This window comes from Tympanuchus pallidicinctus, unplaced genomic scaffold, assembly GCF_026119805.1.
Source record: "Tympanuchus pallidicinctus isolate F22 unplaced genomic scaffold, pur_lepc_1.0 scaffold4, whole genome shotgun sequence".
In the NCBI taxonomy this organism is placed as follows: domain Eukaryota; kingdom Metazoa; phylum Chordata; class Aves; order Galliformes; family Phasianidae; genus Tympanuchus; species Tympanuchus pallidicinctus.
In genome coordinates, this window is record NW_026294758.1 from 34,856,013 (window position 1) to 34,881,299 (window position 25,287).

The 25,287-nt window shown below is 36.8% G+C and overlaps 1 protein-coding gene across 1 annotated transcript in view; it reads left to right on the plus strand.

The window, feature by feature from the left end:
- FRMD3 (FERM domain containing 3) overlaps positions 1-25,287 on the plus strand; it is a 145,965-nt gene that overhangs the window by 57,558 nt on the left and 63,120 nt on the right. Inside the window, exons 2-3 of the mRNA XM_052700773.1 lie at positions 10,115-10,219; positions 19,277-19,319. Coding sequence (XP_052556733.1) covers positions 10,115-10,219; positions 19,277-19,319 — 148 coding nt within the window. The remainder of the gene's footprint in view (positions 1-10,114; positions 10,220-19,276; positions 19,320-25,287) is intronic.

Genomic DNA, 25,287 nt, shown 5'->3' on the forward strand with positions numbered 1-25,287 from the left:
CTCTATTCTTCCCAGTGAGAAGAGAGGAGCAGGATGGTAACCCCAGCTCCAGAGGATGGATGAAGCTACTGTTAATAGTGTGTTGAGGGGTGCAAGTTGCTTGTGGAAACATTAGCTTCACTGTTCTATTACTCTATCCAGTTTGCCAGTTATCCAGTTTTCCAGTTTATCTTCTCTGCTGTTGGTTCTGTGTTCCCATTTGATGTGGAAATAGCAGTGTAGGTGTTCCTGTATAACCCTCATCACGGTTTGGATGCAGTATGGGTGACTGAGGTCTTTCCCTGCCTTTGCTCCGGAAAGTGTCTTGATTGGCTGGCAGTAAATTTTCGTTGCTTTTCTTTTCTGCAGTACTTGTTTTTGTGTATGAAGTGCGCAATGCTTTCCAGCTGTTAGAAAAGGTGGAAATAGTGAGTTGTCTTTGGAGGAGAATATAAGGGAGTTATTTGGAGCTGTTAAACCCATTGAGAAGATTCAGCATTGTACACATCCAGAGAAATGGTTTTGTACTTGTGGGTGTGTGGATTTTTTTGGTCTAAATTCTTATTTGGCTTTTAGATTAGTTTGTAGATTGAGACTGAGACCTCATTCTTGGAATCTCCCGTATGCTTTGCTAGCTGTGATGTGGTGCCCGCTAGCTGCATCTTCCACATCAGTTTTGATCTTGAGGATAGAAGAAAGAAAGCAGTGTTAGCTTTCCCAAATAATGCTGGAAATTGAATAAAAGGATTGGAAGATTTGTTGACAGAAGCACTCATTGCTTTTAAAAAATCAATAGCAGATGGCATCACGAATGCTACACTAATGGAAACTGTTACCAGAAGTGAGCAGTTAGAGCTGCAAGCCTTCTGGGATGTAAAACCTAAATGGCCAAGTACTGCCCATGTGCAGAGGAACAGGAAATGATGATGAGTGCTGCAAATCACTGCATCTGTGGTTTCTTCAGTGTCTGCCTGTCTGGCTGGTGGTGACTTTTGAGAACTGCATATGTGAACTATAAATACTCCTTTCTATCATTTATAATTTAGTCCTAGGTCAGAGTAATTTACTTGCAGAACAACACTGAGGTCAGGAGCTGATTGTGTGAAAGCACATTCTCTCTGCTTTTGTCTGTGTTCACTCCCGCCACTGGCATTTTACAGCACGATGGAATACTATTTTCATTTTCCATATCATTTTGTGTTTGTTATAGTTTCCTTTGCATAGGCTAGCATGGTAGAATTTTTCCTCAGTGTGTGTTTTTTTGTTTTTTTTTTTTTTAAAAACAATATAATCTAACAGTAACCTCTAATTTGGTAGAAGGCAAACATACAGTCTTGTGTATCTGTCCAGCTGTTGCAAATAAATATTGCCAAAGCAAAGAGAAATAGGTAACCTCAGATAACACCCTTCATTTCCCAAGAGAGGTAGCATGCAACAGGAACTATCTTTGATAAATTTATTTCTAGCATCAGTATGGCAGATGTTTCTGGGTGAATTTTCAGTACAGTATATGTTTAGCTGTACAATTTCATTTAAGATTAATAAAGCTTCCACAGCTGCACTTGCACATACAGCCTTGTCATTTCTCTCCACTTTTTTCTTCTCAGCATAGACACTTTTTTTTTCTTTGCTTTCTCCTTTATCTTTAAATTGTGTTTGTATACTTGTTGCTCAAATGAGTGGAAAGATATATATATATATATATATATATAAAATTTAGTTCTATTAATTAACTTATAGCACTTGGGGCTAGACTGATAATCAATTAAGGGCTCAGAAATTTGAGCTTCAAGACTGCTGGTTTTTTTTGAAAATTATGTTCTTCAGAACTCATTTCAGCTCAGCAAATGACTTTGAAAAGTGCAGGAGTGCCTAATATGAATGAGATATTGTCATGTTATCTCTGTTGTTAATTTCTAGCCTTTCTGCTAAAATAAATCCATTAGGCATTTTGTGGGGGAAAAACGTGTACTGTAGATGTATTTTTTTATCTGTGCACATCCACTTTTTTTTCCCTTTCTAAGTAGTTCCTGAAATTTATATCTTAGGATATTGCACTGAGGAGTAAAAATACTATGGTTTCTCTTAAGTTCCTATTTTCTCTTGTCATTAGGGAGAAATACAACTTCACTACAGAAATCCAGGAAAGACGAAACCTAAAGTTCAAATGCTTTTGCAACGTAACAGTTTTTTGTTTGTTTGTTTATTTGTTTTGTTAACAGCAAAAAATCCCATAAAAATTCCTTTAGAAATTTTTTTTCGTTTGTGCAGCCTTGTTTGAACTGTATTTCCTGGCTGAACAGCAGCTCTCAAGAAACAGCAGTCAGAAGGAGGTAGCTGAAATCGGAGCCTTGAGCTAAGTATTTCCTCCTCCGTTCTTATGCTTAACTTCTCATATGGAATGGTGCCCTTTTATAACGTAATTGTAGTAATAGTAGTTTGTTTCTGACTTGAGGCATTCTTGTGGCAAGGAACCTTACTCATGAAGCCAGCTTTCTTTTTGTATATCTTGATATTAAAGGGTGTATTTGAGTCTTGTGCATCACTGTGTTGGATTGACACTCTCTTCCCTAGAGGATTTCTTGTATACCCCTCTGTTCCTCACATTTTCTGAGAGAGTCTCTTGTCATTCAGGTTTACATGGGTGGCATTAATAAATAGATGGTGTTGGGGCTCAATTTCCAAAATTTTTCCAATTTTTTCCTTCCCTAAGCAAAGATAATTAGAACTCTGCTATGGAGAGTGTGTTCTTTGGCTATTTCTTCTGGATTAGGTGAGTGATGCAGTTCTTTAGAAAGACCTGGACATACGTAGATAAAAAAACTTTTTACAAAACCTAACTCCATTAAGTTATGTAGTGAAATGGGAATGTCTGCCTGAGAAGATGTATTAACAGGTACAGACTGAAAAATTCATCCTTGCCAGCATTTTACTGATAGGAAATATTGATATGAATTATGGTTAGGTAATTGAATATACAGGATGAAATATATCATTTGCAAGGCATAAGCCATAAGTGGTAGTGTATGGAAGAGTACTTCTGTAATTAAATAATTGCCAGCTGCTTTATCACAATGTTCTTTTTGATCCTTTTATTAAAGAATACTTAAAGAATTTCCTTTGTTTTGGGTTTGTAGAAATACAATTCCCTCATTGTAAAGAAAAGAAGATGCTATTATAAATCTTTTCTTTCTAAAATGAAATCTGCCACTTCCAAGTTAGAGCAGAAAAATTTTTTCTCCCCTTCCAAACCCCCCCAGATTTAATTAAAAAACCCACAAAACCACAAAAAAATTCACCTGAACTTCCTTGCAATTGACAAAATTTTCAATTTAAATGTGTATAATAGATGTTCTGTGTGTTCCAAGTGTTGGAGAATGCTGATGATGATAAAGCAGGAAATCCTTTTGAAGGGTTATAGTGTTTTACTTCAGGAATGAATTAGGCATGCTTTTAATCTTTGTGTTTTCAGGGCATTATGCAAGGCCCAGTTCTTACAAACCATCTCCAGAGGTATTTTCCTATTACTGTCTTAAAATAAAGGCTAAGGCTGCCAGGGTGTCCATCTTATGTGTAGCTGCTGTCATTCATAGTGTCAGTGAATCTGTAAATCAAAAGAGCTGTAAGAATGTTGCCCAGGGTGCTGGAAGTTGTCAGCTTGGAGCTGAGCCAGTGCTACCTTGCTGCCTTCAGCTGCAGCAAGGCTAGGATTCCTTTCCTGATGCTGCTGTTGGGTCAGGACTTAAAAATTTGGCTTGAAGATTTGAATTTTAAGTGGTACTGTGTCGGAGTTGGACTTGATTGTTTATAGTGCCTTTCTACCCTCTCAACATTCCCTCCTTACTTACTCTTGTCCACCAGACCTCCAGAAGACTCTTCCAAAGCTTGCAATTCTGTGATTCTGTGAACATGCATTGAAATTTAGACATGCTAAGGTGTTTTCCTTCTCTGTGCCCTCACTGCTTACTATTCATCTTCCAAGGGCTAATTTTCTACTAACCCTGTTCTCCTAGCACGTGCCCAGTGGTGCTTGGTGAATTTCATCACTTTGCCACTGGAAAACAAACAAACAAAAAAGGCAAATATGATGGAAGTGCCCCCAAACTGAAATGAACAGGCGATTGTTCCCAGGTGTCCTTTTAGAGCTGCATTTCTGCAGGCTCCAGTTCCAAGTCTCATAACAATTGATGGCAGGTCTGAGGCTATTGGGATTCAAGGTGTTCCTCTTACAAAAAGCCTGGAAGAAATGTGGTCACACCAGAAGAGCAGGATCTTGCCCTATCAGAACAGGAGTTGGAAATGAGAGAGGTGGCAGCTCAGGGAGCAGTGTAAGTTTCTGTTGCTTTTTGTCAGCTGTGTTGCTGCATTAGTTCATTTTTCAATGGTTAATGCTGCTTTCTGAGTTACAGGAACTTTTTTTTGGTTCGTTTGTTTTCTGACCTGATTGTGTTCTTTTCTATGGAGGTGTTAAATTGTTCTTGAATTTAGTATTTAGTTTTTTTTAGGTCCATGGGACATTAAAATATGCCATACACTAAAGAAAGCAATCATTCAAAACCAGCTATGATTCCTTCCTTGCCTTGGAGCCTGTTATTTAAACTGAAACATTGGTTTAATTTCTTCTTCCTCTTCTTTTTATTTATTTATTATTTTAAGGTGGACTTACATTACTCCTGCAAATGCTTTGGTTTATGAACAGCTTTACATAGAGGGTCTCTGTTGGATACCATTCAATCAAGTAAAGATACCTGTGGGAAAGGGATTGAAAACCCTGCCCAAATAAATGCCATGTTTATAATGTGGTGATGTCAGTGGTTCCTGACTGACAGAAGCACAGCTGGCAGGGCTTCAGTGGTTAGGTAACAGAGCAGAAGTGTTGTTTAATCTGCTTGTGACTTGCTTCCTTGTGACACTATGCAGATAAATAGACCCAGATCTTCATAGTGAAACAAAAGCAAACAGAGGAGAATGAAAGATTTTAAACCTCTGCAAATGCCTTTCCTCTCACTTTCAGAATTCTGAAACAGTAACAAATGTTTTGTGATCTCATTTCACATTATCAGAGAAGGATTCAATTGGCAGAACAAGATATACTCTGTTGATTTTTAGCTTGCACAAGGAAATGAGGAATAAAAAAAACTCAGAAGCAAGCTGAAGACTGGGTTATTACTTTTGTGTTAGATTGAAAGTGCCCAGGAACCACTGAGACCTTTGTTTGGATTAGTTTCTGCATAATAACGGAGTTATGGCAGAACTGGAATGTTCAATCATAAATTTTCAGAATAACAGAAATGGAAATAGTAATAATAGTGTCTGGCCATGATAATATAGAATCACTGCGGTGTCTTCATCAGTTCCTAGAGCTTGGGGAGGAAACAGCAGGCAGGATTGTCTTGTGCGTCTATTGATGGAGAACTGCATGATTATGGTTTTTTTTGGAATAGAAAAGAGTCCCTTGATTTGCTTGATTATTTCCCAGATGCAGCTTAAAAAAGCAAATTTTCACAGTTACTTGCAAGTCGATCTTCTATGAGATATGTGTTCTATGTCACTTACAAGGTATTATATTCCTTCCATGTGTGTTGGTTTGTTTTGGGATTTTAGTGATATTAAGGTCAGACATTCAAATGCAGCCTTGGGAAAAACATATCCATCTTGTCTATATCTACTTATTTAAACAGAAAAAATAGCCATGCTTCAAACTATTTATAGGAGTCCCCAAAGACCTGTTTTTATGTACACATGTGGAAGGGCTCCATTATGAAACTTTAAAGCTTCTTAAAAACAGTATTCATAGGGGTACAGAAATCTGAAAGTTTAACTAAATTATGGATATAATAATAATGGAGTTAACTAAATGTTATAATTTAATTGAAAGGTCTAGGAAAAAAAAAGTGGCTTGATTAAATAACTTCTTATTCTCTCATTAAAAAATATGTACTGATTAAAATCCATGGCATTTTGGCCCTCTTGCATATACACTCTGGTGCCAGTTGTTTCTGCTTGGGTTGCTTTTGTCTTCTCTGCTTGAAAATACTTGATAGTTTCTGGCTGAGATATCGTATAATTATCTACCCTGAAGCCTTTAGAAATCTGACTTGGTTTTTGCTCTCAGATTCCTATGATCTATTGCTGACATTTCTTTCATACTGTTTCAAATAATGGCTTTTACATTATGTCATTTTTGTTGTGTTCTGTCAATGTACTGAAATGTAGCATAAAAGTATTTTTTTGAGTTGGTAGAATACTTAAAAAAAAATAAAATCATTTAATTGGAAAGCCACATAGCAACTCTGTGAGGTTTCAGGCAATATTTTATATTAATTATTCTGTGACCCAAATCCATTTATGTGCTCCATTGTGGATGACTGGCAGTTCTTAATTTAATTTATCCATCTTCTTTTACAAATTAGGATAAGCTACGGATTTTTTTTTTTTTTTTTTTGTCCTATAATATGTAATAAATATATCAAAGAATACAGAAGACAGCAAAGGTTATCAGATGCTAACGCTCTTGAGAATTTGGAGCATTGTTAGTGCTATCTAGAAAATGTTTATGGATGATGTTTTTGGAGAACAAAAAGAACAACCAATGCTCACCCCTCTTAACAACCTATTTGTTTTGAATTGAAATTTAAGGTGCTATGTGTTACATCAATATTTTTTTCTGAGTATGAAATATGATCTTGATTTCATTTAAAAAGCAAGTATTTTAAAATCATAATAGGGGAGTAGTTAACATAGTGTTTCTTGTAACAACAGTCATTATATGATGTGTGTATTTAGGTGCTTTTATCAACTTAGAATCTTTTCTAATGTCTGGTAATAAATCCAGTGGAACTTGAAGCCTATGTGAATAGCACTATTAACTGACGTATATATTAACCAAAGGTGGAGTTATTAACCACTCCTGTTTATTATCTGTGGAGGAATTAAGGATTCCTAGAGCATCAATCTAGTTCAGAGGCTTTTGTTTGCTCTTTTTTGTTTGACTCATTTCTATCATCAACCTTTCAAGCAAGAAAATGAGGACAGCAGTTCATTTAAGAAGGTAGCTTTGTTGTTGGACAGAAAATCACAGTAAGTGTCCTAGCCTTTTATCTCATTCTGCAATAACTCATATGTTTTCTGTGGTTATTTATGTGGATGAAGCCAATCTCTTGTTAAGTGAATGACTTACATAATGTGAGCCTATAGAAACTGGTAAATTTACTGACTCTTCTTCCAGTAACACGCTTTAGTGTTGTCAGAAGAAAACGTATATAGTCCATTGTCATCTTTTACAGTGTTCTAGAAAATGGATTTATTTTATACATTGTTGTCAATAAAATCTATTTTTGTATTTATCTATACATGAGTCACTCAGGAGCTTTTATTTCCTATTGCTGTTTTGTTCACTGTATATTCATCTTAAAACTCTGTGGATCTGCAATTTCGTTTGCATTTCTTTCACATTTTTTCTTACTGCCTATGTATTGAAATGTCACAGTGCAATTTTGTCTTAATATTTTGATTCTCTTCATCATAGCATAGTCACAAAAATTTGCAGAGACTTCTAGGATTATAAGAGAGAAAATGCTTCACTGGGATATGGCTGCCCTATAGGAGATTTTTTTTTCTCTCAATCACAAAACAGCAGTTTTGTTCTTGTGCTTTCCAGTCTTTTATCCAGGCTTTGCCTTTTAGGGAAATTCATCTCTATGCTGTCACTAGCATGCCTGTAACTGTAGTGTGAAAAGTCACTGTACCTGTTAATGTTTTCTAACAGCAAACAAGTAATTTATAAAAATGTCTGGAGACTGTAGAGAAACACTGACAGAAGGAAATGAGTTGCAGCTATGTTGCAGGGAGAAAGGTAGCAGTACAAGGTGCAAAGAAAGCATGAAGTTGAGCAAGCATGTACAGAAACACACTGGGTTAACATCCCTTAATACTATTTAAAGGAAGGAAAACAAAGTGCAGAAATACATGGCACAAACAAGGTAGTGATATCCTTTGGGCAAGAAGTAGCACATGGAAGAGCAAAGGACTTGCAGGAGAGAGTTAGATATGTGAGAAGTGGAAGGAAGCAAAAGGAAGTTGTGGTGAGAGTAGGTAGTTTTCTGTTGTAGGAGGGGAAGCAGAGACATCACACCCATGAAGAGACACTTGGGGAGAAATGAGCAGTTCAAGTGTGGCTGGAGGTGATCTCACGAGGAAAGTCCATGGGCCAAGAACAGGGTCAGTCCCCCAGCCCCCAGGACACACAGGGAACTGTTCAGCGCTCTGATGGTGGCTTAACTGAGAGTGCTTCATATATAGTTCATTGAATGGAATGGAATGGATGTACTAGAACTAGATCTATGTCAGAAAGTCTTATTAATTGAAAAACTAACAGAATACCTATTAAAATAGAGCTTATTTGTTTAACACTTCAGTCTTGAAGCTGCAGTACTGTATTTAGTTGTGAAGTCCCCAGTTCAAAAAAGACAAGAAACTACTGGAGAGAGTCCAACAGATGGCCACAAAGATTATGTGAGGCCTGAAGTATCTCCCTTATGAACAAAGGCTGAGAAACCTGGAGCTGTTCAGCCTGGAGAAGATAAGGCTGAGTGGGGATCACAGTAATGCTTATACGTACCTAAAGGGCAGATATCAGTAGCAGATGAGGCCAGGCTCTTTTTGGTGCTGTCCAGTGACAGGATAAGGGGCAACAGGCATGGGAAGTTTCATCAGAACATGAAAAAGAACTTCTGTACTGTGAGGTTGACAGAGCACTGGAAACAGACTGCCCAGAGAGTTTGTGGAGTGTCCTTTTGTGGAGGTATGCAAAACCCACCTGGACAGTTTCCTGTGCAACTTTCTTTAGGGCACTCGCTTTAGCAGGGGAGATTGGATTATCTTTAGGTGTCCCTTCCAACCCATAGGATTTTGTAATTTTGGGATTCTGTGTCTTGTGTTTTCTTTGGGAAGCAGTAGGTCTCACCTGCCTGTAGCGGTCATGCTGCCATTCCCTCCTATGCACTGCAGAGCACATCCTTGGACTGGTTGCGGTGCTTTTTCTGCCTTAGCCACTCCTGTGTGAAACCCAGGAGGTACTGACTTCCAGTTTTGTACAAGACCTTGCGAAATGCAGGAGCTGCCTGTTAATTTTTGCATAGCTATATTATTCACATAGTTTAGACTGTCTCTTAGCTTCTTAAAGGAAGATTGAGTAAGGCATAGCATTTAGTTTTCAAGGAACCATTTGGAGGAACAGTTAAATATTTTTTATATGTCGTGATTGTGCATTCCATGTAGTTTCACTTCTGTAGACATCAAAGTATTAAGTTCAAAGACTCAGGTGGAATGAGAGGCAGACATGCAGAGATCTGGAACTGAGACATAGGGAAATACCTGTGGCTCCTAAGAACTGACAGTTCTAGGCGTAAGTTTTTGGCCCAGTGTTAATGTTTACATGAACCAGTTTGCTGGTTAAAGAATAAAAAGAAAATAAATCACATTTATTTACTAAGAAGAAATGTGAAGATTCCTGTAGATTCTCCATATCAGCTGGTAAATTCAGGAGAAATATGCAATGCTGTGAGGATCAAAGAAAGCAGAAATAAACAATGAGAGTGTGTGTAGAGCTGGTTTCCTTACGGCTGTTGCTGCCCAGTGACAATGCAAAGAATAAAACTTGAGGTCATTATTCTGCACATTACTGTTACTGTAGTGCTGTGATTATTTATTTATTTATTTATCTATTTTTTTCTGTGTGCGTTGTATAAGCATGCAGTAAACTGCCAAAACTGATTGCAAGCTTGGGGACTCAAAAAGCTACACACCATTTTGTAATTCTGTATGTAAATGGGTATCTGTTATGCCATTATAGCATCAGGTACCAATAATACATTGAACGTAATAAACGAGCATCTGTTAGAGTGGCATGAGTTTTCCTGAGTCTGAAGTAGTAATAGTATTTTCTTAAGGAATCACTTTGGAAATGTGCAGGGAGTACAGTGATTACTAATCTGCTGCATATTTGAGAGGAAATAAACACATTCTCTTGTGAATAACATCATGAGCTGTTTTTTTAAACACTTTGTTTAAGTGTTATTATAGATAGTGAATTAGAATATGCAGAATAATATATCAATTCCTTCTCTTTTTACAGAGGGAAACGAAAGGTCAGTTTCTCATAGATCACATCTGCAACTATTACAGCTTGCTGGAAAAGGATTATTTTGGCATTCGATATGTTGACCCTGAGAAGCAGAGGGTAAGTATATGAATTCTGAGTACATTTGTTTTTAAGTAATGATAAATTATTATTTTTCTCAATAAACAGGAAAATTCTAATGCAAACGTGCCTCTGAGCGTAATCCATAGATGTTCCACAGAGTAGCATTATTTGATTAATTTTTCCATCACTTCATGTATTTAGTTTCAGTTTAATTGATATATTCTGATTTGTGTGATTCTTCTGAAGGTAGAAAAGATTATGGACGTGACTCAGAGGTAGCTCAAGATGGCTCTAGGCTATGGCAGTGGACTGGAATTTGGTATCTCTCTTATTTTGTCAAGTATTCTTGGGAGATGAAGGTAGGAATCTTGTTGACCTTAACAACCAGAAATAGTCATTCAATTCTACTTTTCACAGAATGGTCGGTGATTTGTCAGGTTGTGGGATGTTCTTCAGGTTAATTCCTCCTTTGATAAATCTTATATTTGCATAATAAAGTTTACTAGCCTCTTCTCTAGGCAGCTACATGGACACTGCAAAAGAAAATCATGATTTTGAAATGGTGAAATAAGTGATGACAATTTCCACAGTTTTGTATTTTGATAGTTGTGAGGTTAGCTTGCTCAAATAAATAAAAACAGCAAAAAGCCCAGTCCTGAGATTTCTGCGTATAGAGATAAGCTGCAGCAAGCAGTGAGTGTAGACAGTAAATATCTGTAAGTAGTATTCACCATATGCTTGTTTTAAACTAGAAGATAGATTTGGATTTCTTTTTAAGAGCTTATTTCTAAAGTTATGTCTGATGATTTGACTGAGAACAATTGCTTTGAAAGGAGGTGATAATTCATCCGAAAACACTTTAGGATAAATCATCCTAAGCTCAACTCCGAACTTGTAAGGAATTTACTGTTCCAGCTGGATGCACTTCAGCTGTTTGGCCCAATGGGATTCATCCAAGAATACTGAAAAAGCTGGTTCATGTCATAACAAAAGCTTTCTCAACTATTTTTCAATGGTGTTGGGAATCTGGAGAGGTCTTAGTCGACTGGAAGCTGGAAAGGATAATGGAAATTTTCAAGGAGGGAAAGAAGGAAGATCCTGGTAATTACAGACCTATCACAGTGAAGGTTATAAACTATCCCACTGTTATCAGAAGTAACTAATTTAAAGTTGCTAACCAAAATTAGAGTGCTGTGCAGTCACCAACTATGTGAAGTTTAAAAAGAACAAGTGCCAGCATCTGCACCAGGGACAGACAACCCTGGCTGCACATATGGACTGGGAGATGAGGTGCTGGAGAGCAGCCCTGTGGAAAGGGAATCTGGAGGCTCTAGCTGACAGCAAGCTGAAGTAGTAGTTAAAAGACACTTGGTTCTACTCCAGCTGTGCTCTTTGGATGTTCCTTTGGGGAATCTGTGCCTTAGGGTAGCCTGGGAAAAGCCAGATTATACTAAGTTTGCAGTAAATTGTAGTATGCCATTTTATGTTTAATTGCACTATAATGGGACCAGATGAGTTCTTAGTTCTGTTGAATTTTTAACCTATATTCCTGCAGAAACTAGGTATATAGAATCACCATACCTTTCTCCTGAGCTCTCACCTGTAATAACTTTTGATGCAGGTTTCAGTCAAATTTTGCTAAGGATATAGGTCTGAAGTATTTCCTTAAGATTTCACAAAGATGAGTTGCTACATTTTTAAGTAAAACCCTGTTACTCCTCTTATTAAGGGAAATGCTATGGGGCAAACCTACTGTATGGTGAATCTGAAGAGACTGGGAAGAGGGACAGTCTAGGAATCTAGTAACCTTCATTTGGGATTTGTATTTTTTTAGAAATAAGTGGAGACGTCACCTGGAGGAGGTGTTAATTCTGCTGCTCAAGGAACTATGTATTGATAGTTTTTCCATGCACTATCTATTGTACTGAGGCAAGTTATCTACTGCCACCCTTGAGAAAGTGCAGCATAGCTAATTCTGTTCCAAAGGTCCCAGGCTGACAGAGCACTTTTTTTTTTTTTTTTTTTTTTTTCCCCCACAATCTTTGGACTTTAATGGAAATACAATTAAGTAATGTAGCTACTGTTCAGCATCTCTCATTAGAAAGAGAATTCTTGGTGAAGGAGACCATTGATATTGAGAATAGTGGAGGACTGGGTTGAAGGAATAAGGCAGTATAATGAAATCTACTCTTTAAATTTCTTTGGGAGGGCACCTGAGCAGAGATTTAAAGTTGGAAATTCTAAAATTTAAATTTGTGGGTTTTTTTTTTCTTTCTTTTTTTTTTTTTTTTCCTCCCAATGGTGATTTGAGCACATGAGTGTGAATTTTTTTTTTTTTTTCCTAATTAGAACATATGTAATGGTAGATAGGTAAAAATGCCTTGCAATTAACAAAGGGGTATGTTGAAAGAATTGTGTGATATGCAAGGTACTTGTAGGTCTGTGAAGTATCCGTGAGGTCCCACCAGTTGCTGTAGAAATTTCTGAGAATATAATTACTCTGAAGCATCAACATACTTTCTCATTTGGATAGGCTGCTGGGCTATTTGGGAACAGCAATGTGTGCAGTACTAGTTCTGCACAGGTATGCCTGGCAGTATTAGAAAAAAGCTATTAACTCAGTGAAATTGCTGTATCAATACACTCCCAGTAACAGAGTGGATCCTCAGAGGTGGCTATGACTACACTGACATTTTCTGACATCTGCAGTGCATGGAGCCTGGCTCTTCATATTGTTAAAAAGAGAATAGTGGACACTACTGCCTTGCTGGTACACTGCCTGTAATTCCCATAAAGAACAGTCTCAAATCCAATCTCCATTTTGCTTTCAAGCTTAGAAGCACTGAAAGCTGATAGGCCCATCATAGGCAGATTTTCTAACAGATGACATGCTCATTTTGCTATAAGGCTGTTGGAGATCCCCTTTATAGTCTAGAATGCATCATATATAACAGACTTGGACAGAGTGTTTGTTTAACCTTACAGCCCAAATTGTTCAGCACTGTATTTAAAATAAAGGAAATTGGAGGCTTCTGTCCTACAGTAAGAGATTCCTTTACCATGATGTAGCAGTTCTGCTTTTAATGGGGCATGTACACAAAATATACAGCAGTGCCTCATCAAAGAGACCTTTTGAAGGAGTCAGCAAGTCTTGGGTACAGCTGATCTCTGCTTTAGCAGTAGCAGCTGTTTAATGTTCTTCAATGTGTGCACTTGTTTTCACGTGAAGGTGGTGAGCGTTGACTGAAAGAGACAACAGAAAATTTCCAACCTCAATTAATAAGGCTACATTTTTTTGTATTGGCTTGCAAGGTTCCGTGAAGCTTTAGGAAAGGAATGGTAGAATGACTGAGACATAGGTTAATTAAAATTTTAATGCTTCACTGTGTATATGAATCTGTCATCCTGTACAGAGTTATCACAAAAATTATGTGCTTTTGCATCAAGTGTTGATGTGGTACTGGTTGGTGCCTACAGGTAAGGTGATGCTGTTTCAAATAATATTGTAGAATTAGAAAAGAGAAGGCCAAAAGAATAACATAAAATAGGAATGGGTTTCATAAAAAAGATGTAACAGATTGAGTAGGAGATACAGTGTAAAATGGCTGGAAGAGAGTGATCAGGCAAAGATAGTTACGTAATTCTTGGAACTAAAGGCACTTAGCAAAATCATGAAGCAGCTGATGTACTGAAAGGCTACTTTTAAAATACTGTCCTCAGTCATAAATATGTTATTGTAAATGCCAAAATTATTTTAAAATGTTGAAAAATAAATATTTAGACATATTGCTGAAGTCTACAAAGACTAAGGAGGCATCTACAGAGCCTGAAGTGGGTGCTGCTAGAAGAAAAGACCAGTGACTAAGCCAGCAACTATTTTTGTTCTTTTTTTGGAATTTTTTTGGAAGTGTTTGCTTCCTTCAGGATAGAGTGGCTACCTTCAGGATAGAGTGCTGTGTTGAATAGGTACTTTTCTCAACCAGTGTAAGTGCATTTATGAATCCTAAACAAAAATTTGACACATCAATGGTGGTGTGAATATGTACTCACACTTAATTCAGCAATAATGCTACTAACTGATATATCTTTTGTGAAGACTAGTAACCTGATAAACTGAACCATTGGGCGGGCTGTTCTAATAAAAATAAAGATTTTTATTCCATCATCATAAAGCTGTTTGGATCATGAGAGTGTGGCAATTCAAGCATACATCAGTAAATGAAGATTTTAAAGACAGATATTCAACTAATGTAGAGGTTATTTGTCAGCTGAGCTGCTCCGACATACAATATTGGACAGTCTCTGAAAAAGTCAGTATAATTGCATATAATTACAGAATGACAGTCTGGAAAATTTTTTAATAAATTCCAGCTCATAATTGTACAAAAGGTGCTCCTGTTCTAGTAAGTGGTACTGTTTCTGATCTGTTGTTACTTCTTGCTTAGCGCACCACTGACCACAGTTGTCCTAATTTTGAGAAGAGTAGGGAAGAGCTGTTTCGCTGCAATAGAACAGTATCAGTATTCGTTTTTAGAGTCTCCTGAGGGCATAAAAAAAAAATGATGTCAGCCCTAAGGCATGAAGAAGGTGGCAAGCAGTCACCATGGGTCATTTGGCTGATATAAAATAAGCAGTCAATTAATTTCTTTGTCTGACAGCTGCCATTAGCTTTGGGTACTGTTACAATTTTTTTAAAAAGTTCAAATTTTATCAGGCAGTGACCTGGTGCAAGCTGCTGCCTTGAGGCTAAAGCAAGTTGATTTTGCTTTTGTTTTTTGTTAAAGGGAAGGGTAAGGCATTCATTCCAACAATTAATGTATGGCTGAGGTTTAAATAAAATAGTTTCGTTACTTTTCTAGCAGCAATTCCATGCATTTTTCCATATTCCTACCCTCTTTTATCCCTTGATGTCTTTAAAGCTAGTCCATTCTTGGCCAGAGTATTACCGCGATGCCTGCTGGTTCTTCTAATTGTTTAACCATAGGCATACCTGAGCCCTGTATAATTGCTTGCTGAAGAAAATTTAAATATTAATTACATTTCAGATGTTTTGGTAATCCCTTTTGTTACTGCTAATCTTGCAAACACATGGGTTAAATCAAAACCCTCTGCTGTTAAGGAAGAGGTAGACATTAATGAATTTGTTGGTCAGATCCCAACCATCTGGCTCAGTAATTATTTAGAATCTTAGCTTTGTTTTATGTCAAGCTTGTACTAGATTCCTCTGAAACAGGAAATGGAACACACATCTTTGCACTGTAGAGTTGCTGTCACAATGTGGAGGAAGAATGGTATTGGAATTATAATTTATGGCACCTGATGCCTTACAAGGCCTGTGAGAGCAAATACTGAACAACGTGTTCCTTCCTTCCCCCTTTTTCTTCTAAATGCCTTATTCCTGTGCTGTAGTGAAACCAAAATCAGTCTTGTCTTAGCTTTGCAGTAAATTACCTCATTTGAAGCAGCTTACTGGTTGCTGTATTTTTGCTAGAAGCACATTAGCATTTGCAGAGTTAAATCCGCTTACTAGAATGGAGCTTGTACCCTTGTGTGGTGTTCTTGCTCAGTGAAAACTCTTAGTACATCAGCTACTCAGCATTTGTAAGAGGCACACACCTGGCCTCACTAATGACTACTCAGTGCCACTTAAATTCTGTTCAGAGGTGAGGGTTGCATTTGCAAAGTAAAAATTACTCTAGTCTAAAACAGTTTGCAGTTGCAAGGAACCCTTAGTGGGAGAGCCTGCAGTTACTCAAGGACAGATGCAGAAAACAGTTTTAAGCATATTGTACAGCATCAAAGGTGTAATATTTTGCTTACTCATAGCTGGCACTTGAAGCATCAAGAGTAAGTTGCTATCTTTGTGATTGACCTTTAGTATCTCTAAATGACTTGCTCTCTGCCTTCTGCTTCTGCAAGGGCATCTGGCTGACCATCCAGATACCCAGCCCACATTCAAACTACTTTCAGCAGAAGAGGTTAGAAGTTAATGTTGGGTATGAATCTTGTAGCAAGCACTTTGGTAATAATAGGTGCTGGCTGGATTAGAATTAAAGTCTTCTATACTGGATGAGGATTGTGTTACTAGTGTGCCATCTGGGAAATGAGAGACTCAGCCACTGCAGGAATGCTTTCTATTCATTAAGATTGGAAAAGATAACTATGATTACCTTGTTGAATTGTCACCCATCACCAGCACGCCCATTAACTATGTCCCTAAAGGCCATGTCTACCCTGTTGAGAAGATGTAAACCATCTTCCAATTAAGAACCCTGTGTTGATGACAGTGTGAAATTTATGAGACAAATATGAAGCTGTCCTCCCCCCCCCCCCCGCCCAGATTTGCACATTTCTCTAGGAAAAAAAAAATAATCTTGTAATGGGTTCCAGATTTGAGGGTGGCTTAATTTGCTAATTTATTTTATTTCTCTTATCAGATGCCAGCTGTAAAGAAAGTTTGAAACACCTGTAGTCTGTTCCCGCAAGTGTGGTAGATGGTAGTGTTGAGACACTTCTGTAACTGAAGATCTAAAATGGTTTTAAAAAGTTGCTCAATAAGCTAACTGAAAAGGAAATGTTACATTTTCCCTTCAACTGTTGATTTTTTTCTTCTCCAGAAAAAAATGTAGAAAAAAATTTGGTAACAAAACATATTTTGCAATGAAAATGTTTTCCAATTGAAATCTGCTGCAACAAACCTTGAGTGAATTTATAGGATCCTTAATCTTGTCCTAGCTATAACATCTAATTAATCTCGGAATAAATATAGCATGAATATGGAAGAGATGAGGCACAATTTTTAATTATTAATTTTTAATTATTAATAGTTAACTTCTGTGAGACTTGAAGATAAATAATTGAGGGAAGATCTTTCCTACAACTAAAATTGAAATATGCAGACAAATATAGGGGTGAGTATTTTCAGAAGTGTTGATGAGGTGTTTATATTCCCCTGACAGTCAGATGGCACTAGACACCTAATTACTGTGTCTTTGAAAATCTCCAAAAATCATACAGTGACTTCTTAGTTTTCTGGAAGATTTGACTGATTTGCCTATATATTTCCATCAACAGAGGTCACTATGGAAATCTGAGCTTCTAAAAGCTTCCTGTCAGTTCCCTGACCTCCAAGTGAAAATTGAGACTGCTTCATTTTTCCATTTGCTCCATTTTTAACCCACAAAAGCCAGGCCTTAGCGAAACATCTGTTCAATTCTGGAAGTCTGGTGCATGAGGAATTTTTCTGTATTTGTACACCCTGTTTTATATGGTGCTCAAGGATATTTTCCAGTACTTGCTCCATTCAGTTCTTAAATTCCTTTATTAAATAAAAAGGATGAGTGCATTAATTATTTTCTCCAGCTTGCCCTTTCCCTTATTCATGAATTGTGAGGATTTCATATTTGCAATTTTATTTTATTTTATTTTTTTGTCTCTGCTTTTTATTAGAATAGGTAATTGACTTCATCAGATAGCCATAGGAGCTAATCTGTGTGCTGGTATTTCAGCTTGGCCTTTCAAAAGAAAATATCAAACAAAATGTGGCCTGCTCTTACTGGATGAAAATATTGAGAAGCCTTCTGATTCCCCACTCTCTGGGAACATTATGGGACTATTCCTTGTCCAAATTCTCTTTTCTATCTGAGTCTTCAGTGAGAACTGTCTGGATCCTGGTGATAGTGGGGTGGGCCTTTTGAATAGGTTAAGGAAAGTAAATTTGCATCTATGCATCTTAAGTGCTTTACTATCTGTTTGTTCTGATCTATGAAGTACTGTATCAAATTTCTTTAATTACCTTTTTAAGGACAACCATTACCTCCACACCATTCACTATTCTTCAGAGCAAGGTAAAGAAATAACACATCTGTGTGATCTGGAAAAGAGTCAGATGTGCTAGACATTTGATAAGTTGGTGATCCAGGCGTTATTCTCTCACTAATATTTCATTCCCTCACAGCAAAAAGAAATACACTGAGCAGAAGGGAGAGGAAGAAATTGTGTAAATTTTTTTTTGTTAGTTGGGGCTTGGGATGTGGGCTTTGTTTTGTTTTGTTTTGTTTTGTTTTGTTTTATGTTAGTACTAGGTTTCCGTATGTCTCACAGCTGTAAGAGAGTTTCAAACAGAAGTATGTAATAATGCTTATCTCCAAATCTTCCATATTGCTGTTAACTGTATGTGAATGTTTCTGAAAAGCCATAGAATTTGCCTTTAAAGGCATTTCAAATATTACACACAGTCATACAGTTACAAAGTTTTCTTCTTGAAGTAGGATTTAGAGCCAATGAAAAGGGTTAAAAATACAGCGCCCTCCCCCCCCACTCCCTGTGGTCTAAGGCCCTCCAGTGTTGATGCTGCTTACTAAAGCTGAATAGTACACTTTTTGACCAGCTGCTTCTGCAGCACAGATCTCATTTTAGTGTAGAGATTTTTTTGCTTACTGGAAAAATCCTTGTACAAATGCTTTTGGCTGTAGTCAGAAGTGGTACTTGAATATCAGCATGTTCTTTTGTCAATCAAGACATCCTCCTGAACAGTTCAGCTAGTGCGAGCAGGAGATGTGGTAAGGCTCTTAACTGAAATGTGAGCCTACTTTTACGTCACCAAAGCATTTGGGTTTATTTTCCAGGAGAGTGAAAACTGAAAGTTTTCTTTCCATTACAGTCCTTCCCCTCAAAGTTAGAAACTTAGATAGGCATTCTTACCTCTCTGTTGTGCTTTCACTGTCCACAATGTAAGCATTTTGTGGAAAATACAACTTTTGGATAGAATGAAGTGTGCCTTTCAAATTTTCAATTCTTCCTAGAAAAGAACAACAGTTTGTATTCTGAGAATATTGACTGAAATATATTATTTATACATTCTTTAGTTACATAGGGTCTGTAGAAGACAGCAGTAATGAACAGGAAATGTTTATGTTTCTGAACAGTTTATACAGTGCAATTACAGTATAATAGCAGCATGCAGTTGGCTTTACCTTGTGCCTGGTAAAAGAAAAAATGCTACTTCTCATTTTTTATGCCACATATGTCTTCAAGGATTTTGTTGCCTCCTATGATCTGTATTAATCTCTGATCTCCGCTTTGCCTTTCCAGCACTGGCTTGAGCCCAATAAGTCCATCTTCAAGCAAATGAAATGTAAGTGTTGAGAGCTCGTGTTTTTAATGTGGTTTTGAAGTGCTCAAAGTCTTTTCTGTGCTTCTGTGCAATATTTTAGAGTGCACTTTATTTATTTCCTGTTGGAGAGAGGCCTTTCATGGTCTATCCAGAATCTCTGTAAAACCTTATTTCACTGTTTTTTCACAACTCTGCACACCCAGAGCTTTACCTTATTGTGCAAGGTAGGAGCCAGAGGCCAGCTGACATTTGTGGAGTGGCAGATCTGGTGAGGAAAAGACTTGTATCCTGTGGCTCTCTATTTCAGTCAGCTTAGTCAAGCACTGGGAGGCGGCAATGAAGTATGGAGTGTGACAATCTACTGTGATCACTGTTTTGTTATTGTTGTTGTTTATTTGCTCATTTGCTTGCTTTCCACAGCTCAGTGCTTCCTGCCAATGCAGAGCATTAGTTTAAGATCATTGTTGCAGACAAATAAATTTAAGTGCTAGGTAGCTGTGAATTACTGCGATAGACAAGGAGAAAATTACAACCTTTTTTTTTTTTAAATAAAACAGAAATGCATCATTTGAACTGTCTGTTTGAAATGTTATGATCTGGCTCATGCTTTCCGTTAAATGGTCCAACTGTGAAGACCTTGTCATTAAACAGAGGTACTTCAATAGTCAGAACTACAGCAGAATACATCCAGCAGCAAAAGAAGCTGTTTATTTGACTGTTGCTGGAGACTTGATTTAGGGCTCTGTTCAATAAAAGTTGTTTATCAACGTAGATTCTGAAATGAAGGCAGGTTTTACTCATAAAACCTCTTTGTAGGCAATTACTTTGTTTTTAAAGTATGAATACAAGGAATATTCTATCTGGGAGACTGCTTATTTTAAAATGAGATGAATCTAAAGAGATTGTCAAATATGTAAAAACAAATAAAAACACCTGGGTGGAGGATGGATGGAATTATCCCATTAGTGCTACAATTGTATATATTGCAAGATGTGCATACATACGCATATTCATGGGTACTAGCTTATTCACTGTGTTACTGGCTTATTCCATGTGTTATGGTTCATGTGTTTAGTGTATGATGTTTTAGGTAGCAAGAGTGCTGTGCTTTTATAGCATAGCAACATGTTCAGGAGCTCTGCCAACAGATGCACTGAGAGTGTTGTGATTGATGGTAGTTAATAAATTCCATAGATGTTGTGATGTGATGGACTTATCAGAGGGCCTGTGTGGCTTTTGTGGTAGAATCCTAATCAAAACTCTGAGGACTGAAAGCAAAATGTTAAATGAAGTGAAATAGTTGCAGCTAGTATGAGGTTATTTATCACTGTGGAAAGTCTAAGTCTCAAGAACAACAACAAAAAGAATTAGAGACCAACAGAGGTGTTTTGTTATCATCCTAAGATTTGGGAAATAAATAGAATTAAATGTGCAGTTGGCTTTTTGTGAGCAACTTTCATTTTAATACTAGTGTAGCTTAATTTTATTTTTTGTTATAGATGAAGGACTTTAGTTTCTACATTAGTGCCTTAAGGAAACAAAACAAGTATATATACATCTTATATACATGTGTACATAGAATCCATGTATATTATGGATAAATATATATATCTCTTTTACAGGTTTCAAGAATGTTTTTGTACATGAGGAAGCTCATTTTTCTAAAAATATTACTGTATTAGTACAGAATACTGAACAATTTCTAAAGGCACACAAAGTTAACTTGTATTTTGTTTAAAAATATTCAGTTTACTATGAAAATACTTAGACTCAGAAGCTAGTTTATAGATCACCAGTATTAATTTAAAAAGTGTCACAGTCTCAGGTGACTCAAGTGAGGATTGAAATTAGTAGCAGGGAAAGCATGAGAACTGAAATGATGAAGGGACGGTAAAAGAACATGCATTATGTATATCTGACTTTTGGGAGAAGTGGTTGCAGAATGCTGTTCAAAATGAGTATGTTGGATGGAGGTTTCCTTTTCTTTCTTTCCATCAAGGAATTCAGAAAACAGTGAAATGATGGGTTTTGTAAGAACAGCTTTTCCACATGAGAACAGCTAAATGAAGAGCAGTCTTTATTTAATACTAATGATTTAAAATATTCTATATTCAGCTGAATACTTGGATTTGCATATGGTTGCAAGGTATTTGGATACATGCAGCAAAAACAGAGAAATGCTGCATGTTTGATCTCAGCTACCATTTGTGGGAGACTTCATTTTCCCCTGCACAGTAACAAGTTTTTCAGTGTATGGCTCTATCATAGCTGTGATGCTTAAATTGTAAGTCTGTTTCTCAACCATATTTACTACTACTTTTCTTGAGAGGGAAATTTATTCTCTGAGAAGTGTCTTGAATGTCAGTTTTGTTTGTACTGGTTACAGCACATTGTTTGCCACCTGTAAGTGACAGTGATACTGCTGACAATCTGTTTAACAAGTCTTTATGAGGTTGCATAAGACAGTTATGTCTCTGTGGTTCTAGGTAAAGCCCTTTTTAATCCAGTTTTTATGTTCTTTTGTGTGTTTTATTTTTTACTGTTTTTCTCTCCCAGATGCTGGCAGTAAAGTTCTTCTGTTTTGCCAGCTTCTAATGTTTTTATACTTATTTTATATCTAGAAGAGTCCCAGTGTAAGTTTTATTGGTCACTTGAGCACTAATATTCACAAAGAACAGTTTTGTCATCCACTCTATTCTACCTCTTTTGCCCTATTCATTTTTAAGGTTATTTGTATAACAAGTATGTAACTATCCTGTAACCACTTTCATGAGAAATGGCTAACTGTGTGGGTTTTGTTCTTGATGACAGTGGAAAAAAATCAGTCTTGCTTTTCTGTATTCAAAATACATGTTTTTCCTACTGTTTTACATCTCAGATGATCTGAGAGAGTAGTGCAGAAAAGATGTTCTACTGTATCATGCCATTGGAGTGTGCTAAGAGACTTTAATTTCCTTCAACTCTAATGCTATTGTTAAATGGGCAAATAGCTGAAATGAACTGGAGGAAACAAGAATGCAGGTGTAGAAATGAACTGCTGAAATCTTTCTTACAGATTCTTAAACTAATTTCCCATGGATTTTTCCATGCCTCAGTACAAATCTGGAAAAAAAAAAAAGAATTTAACCAAATATGAGATTTGTAAATACATGTGCATTGAAAGAAGGAAGTTTCAAGTGATTCTTTGGGCACGAGCCTGAGTGCCCTATGTTTTTTATCTTTGACTCCATGAGGAATTAATAACAGAATTTGAAGAATTATGGTAATTGGCTGATGAAAATCCTTCTTGCCTGGTGTTCTACCACAGCTAATTAAATGTGACGCGGAAGACTCCACAGTTGGAAGTCTATGACAGATTAGCAATCTCTCATACATAAAATAAAACCACTGAGTAGTGGTGTGCCTTAAACATGCTCAGGCAGTTATGTGGATAAACATCTGATTTACTTAGTAAGAAAACAGATATATGGAATCTGCAGCATACGTAGCATATGTCCTATGGTTCTCCAGAGGTCCTTTTGTAGTGATAGTTAACATGAAGGTAGCTGGAGTATATATAAATATATATTGTACAATGAGCGCTAAATGCTGGTGAGATAATGTCATTCAGAGAATCTACAACAGCAAAGGGAGATAGAGGAAGTTTTATGCCATGTTGTATCCACAAGGTTATGAAGGTAACTTAAACATGTGTTTTTGGTACCTGTGTAAACTCTGTGTTTAATAGAAAAAAAAAAAAAAAAAGAAATACTGCCAAGATAGATCTCTGCTGAGGTTAGTATTTATGCTGGTTGAAAAGCATGTTGTTGAAAAAGAAGAGGAATCAAACACTTATAGAACTTATATCAAGTTTTTCACTGTATTTTTTAAATTTTTGTTTGTTTGTTTGTTATTCAGATTTTCTGCCAATAAAGGAAATGATAATATAAATGTGTAATTTTTCTTAGGCTTATCATTCCTGTGAGCTCTTTGTATATAAAGCCAAATTAAGAGATATAGGAGGCCTTGCTTAAAAATAGATGCACTGAGTTCCATGTCCCACCTCCTTCTTTGTTTCAGTCAGGGTATTGGAGGTTTGGTTTTCAACTAAGAGCTCCTTACTGTTTGATGCATATTGGATAGTTTCTCTTAGTTAAAGGCAATCAAAATCTTAAAACTTAAAATCTGTTACCACAAAAAACTTCGCATGCTGTGTGTGCAAGCTCTTTCATGGGGGTCTAGGTCAAGCAGTGGAAGGTTTCAGCATTTGACATAATTAAAGTAAGTTTTATTCTTTTTGGCCATCATCTTTTATGTACTGTTAACACGTAATCAGCCAAATTAATAGTCCTATTGCAACAGATTTTACAGTCAGTACTATTCTAAGTGATAAAATCCTTCAAAATGATTTTAACTGTGAATCTTTTTTAGTAAGAAAGGAAAGTTTGCAGTGGTAGGATGTTTTGAAAAACCCTTGGGCATTTCCCTACACTAGCTGCTCCATATCTGATAAAGGACCCATTGGAGAGAAAAGGGTCTAGAGCTATTATAACCCCGATTTTATTCAGACATTCAGTGTTGAAGAGAAGTTCTGAAAATTGAGTTCTGTTTTGGGAAGGTTTGTTGTTGTTACTGCATCCACTTGAGTAAAAGTGAGAAAGTAATTTTAATTTCAAGGAACTGAGGAATTGCTGGATTTGACAATCTCATTTTCTGAGCTGATACAATCCACTGACTATCTGGCTTTTCAGGGCAATATATAGAATGATGGAATGTGAGGTTCTCTTTTGCGTTTCTCCACTGCTGTAAAATCTGTAAGACAAAGGCCTTTATAAATGTTTGTATATCTCTGTTTTGGTTTTTGTAGGAATATTATGATTATGGTATATTTTAAACTCACGTTGGAGAAGAAAGTGTTGTACAAGATTTCTCCCTCCCTCTTGCCTCAAATGTTTGTTGTGGCTTATTTTCTAATTGAGAAAAAGGGCCTGGAAAAGAAAATCCTCTTTTCTTCTGTAGGTGAAGGTGCCCTGTAACACTTCTAGAGCTTAAAGGAATGCATGGTGTCATATTCTTTCTAGTATTTCAAATTGCAATTTGGGATCGTGCTGTTTGTGTGTGTTGCAGAAAAAGTACATCTATTTAGCAGGCAGCTGGGGCCTTGTTTTGTATTATTTGCTGCTCCCCTGAGGAGGAGTCTAGGAAAAGGCTTCAAGTTGGCTTCAAACTACCTTGCCCAGTCTCCTGTGCATTCTGAGTGTTTAAATATACTTTCACTGAATGCTGCTGTGCTAGAGGGGCAATATTTCTGTTATAAACTTAGCTATTGACTGGTTGTGAGCTTTCTTTGGTCTGATACTATTTTGCACAGGGAAGAGTCATTATTGCTTTTCTGCTGCTGCCACAAATTACCAAGGGCTTAGTTCTTCTGCCATTAACTTTCTTTGCTTTTTCACAGTCGAAGTTTCATGTCACTTCACTGACATAAAAATTTTGCTCAAATTTTTAGGGTCTTTTGTAGGCTTTTACTAACTAGATTCTTTCTGCATCCCCATTTCAAGCAGAAACAAATTCTATATCTATCAGGACATTTGAGTATTTTTCTTACTGAGGAGTGTTTCTTAACCATTTAATACAAGCTATCTCTTCTGTCAAGTTTTCCAAGTGGAAGCACATTCTGAAAGTGCAAAATGTTGTCCCTTGCTTAGTTGTAAGAATCCTATTAAGAAGAGATAGACCATTTAAAATGAAAAACATTATCTTTCACTTTGTCCAGGTAATGTGACTCCTTCATTTTCCTTCATGGGACACTGAGTTTAGTTTGAGTTTAGTTGTCCTTCCTGCCCTGTAGGCAGGGCATAGCAATGTTGGATGTTTTACAGAAAATTTTCAATTCCTTTAAGATAATAATGACATCACATATAAGATGAAAAAGCCCACAGAAGCCTTCATCCCTATGATCTCTCATGAGGTAACCTGTAGATTTGCCAGTTACCATGACTTGCGTGAT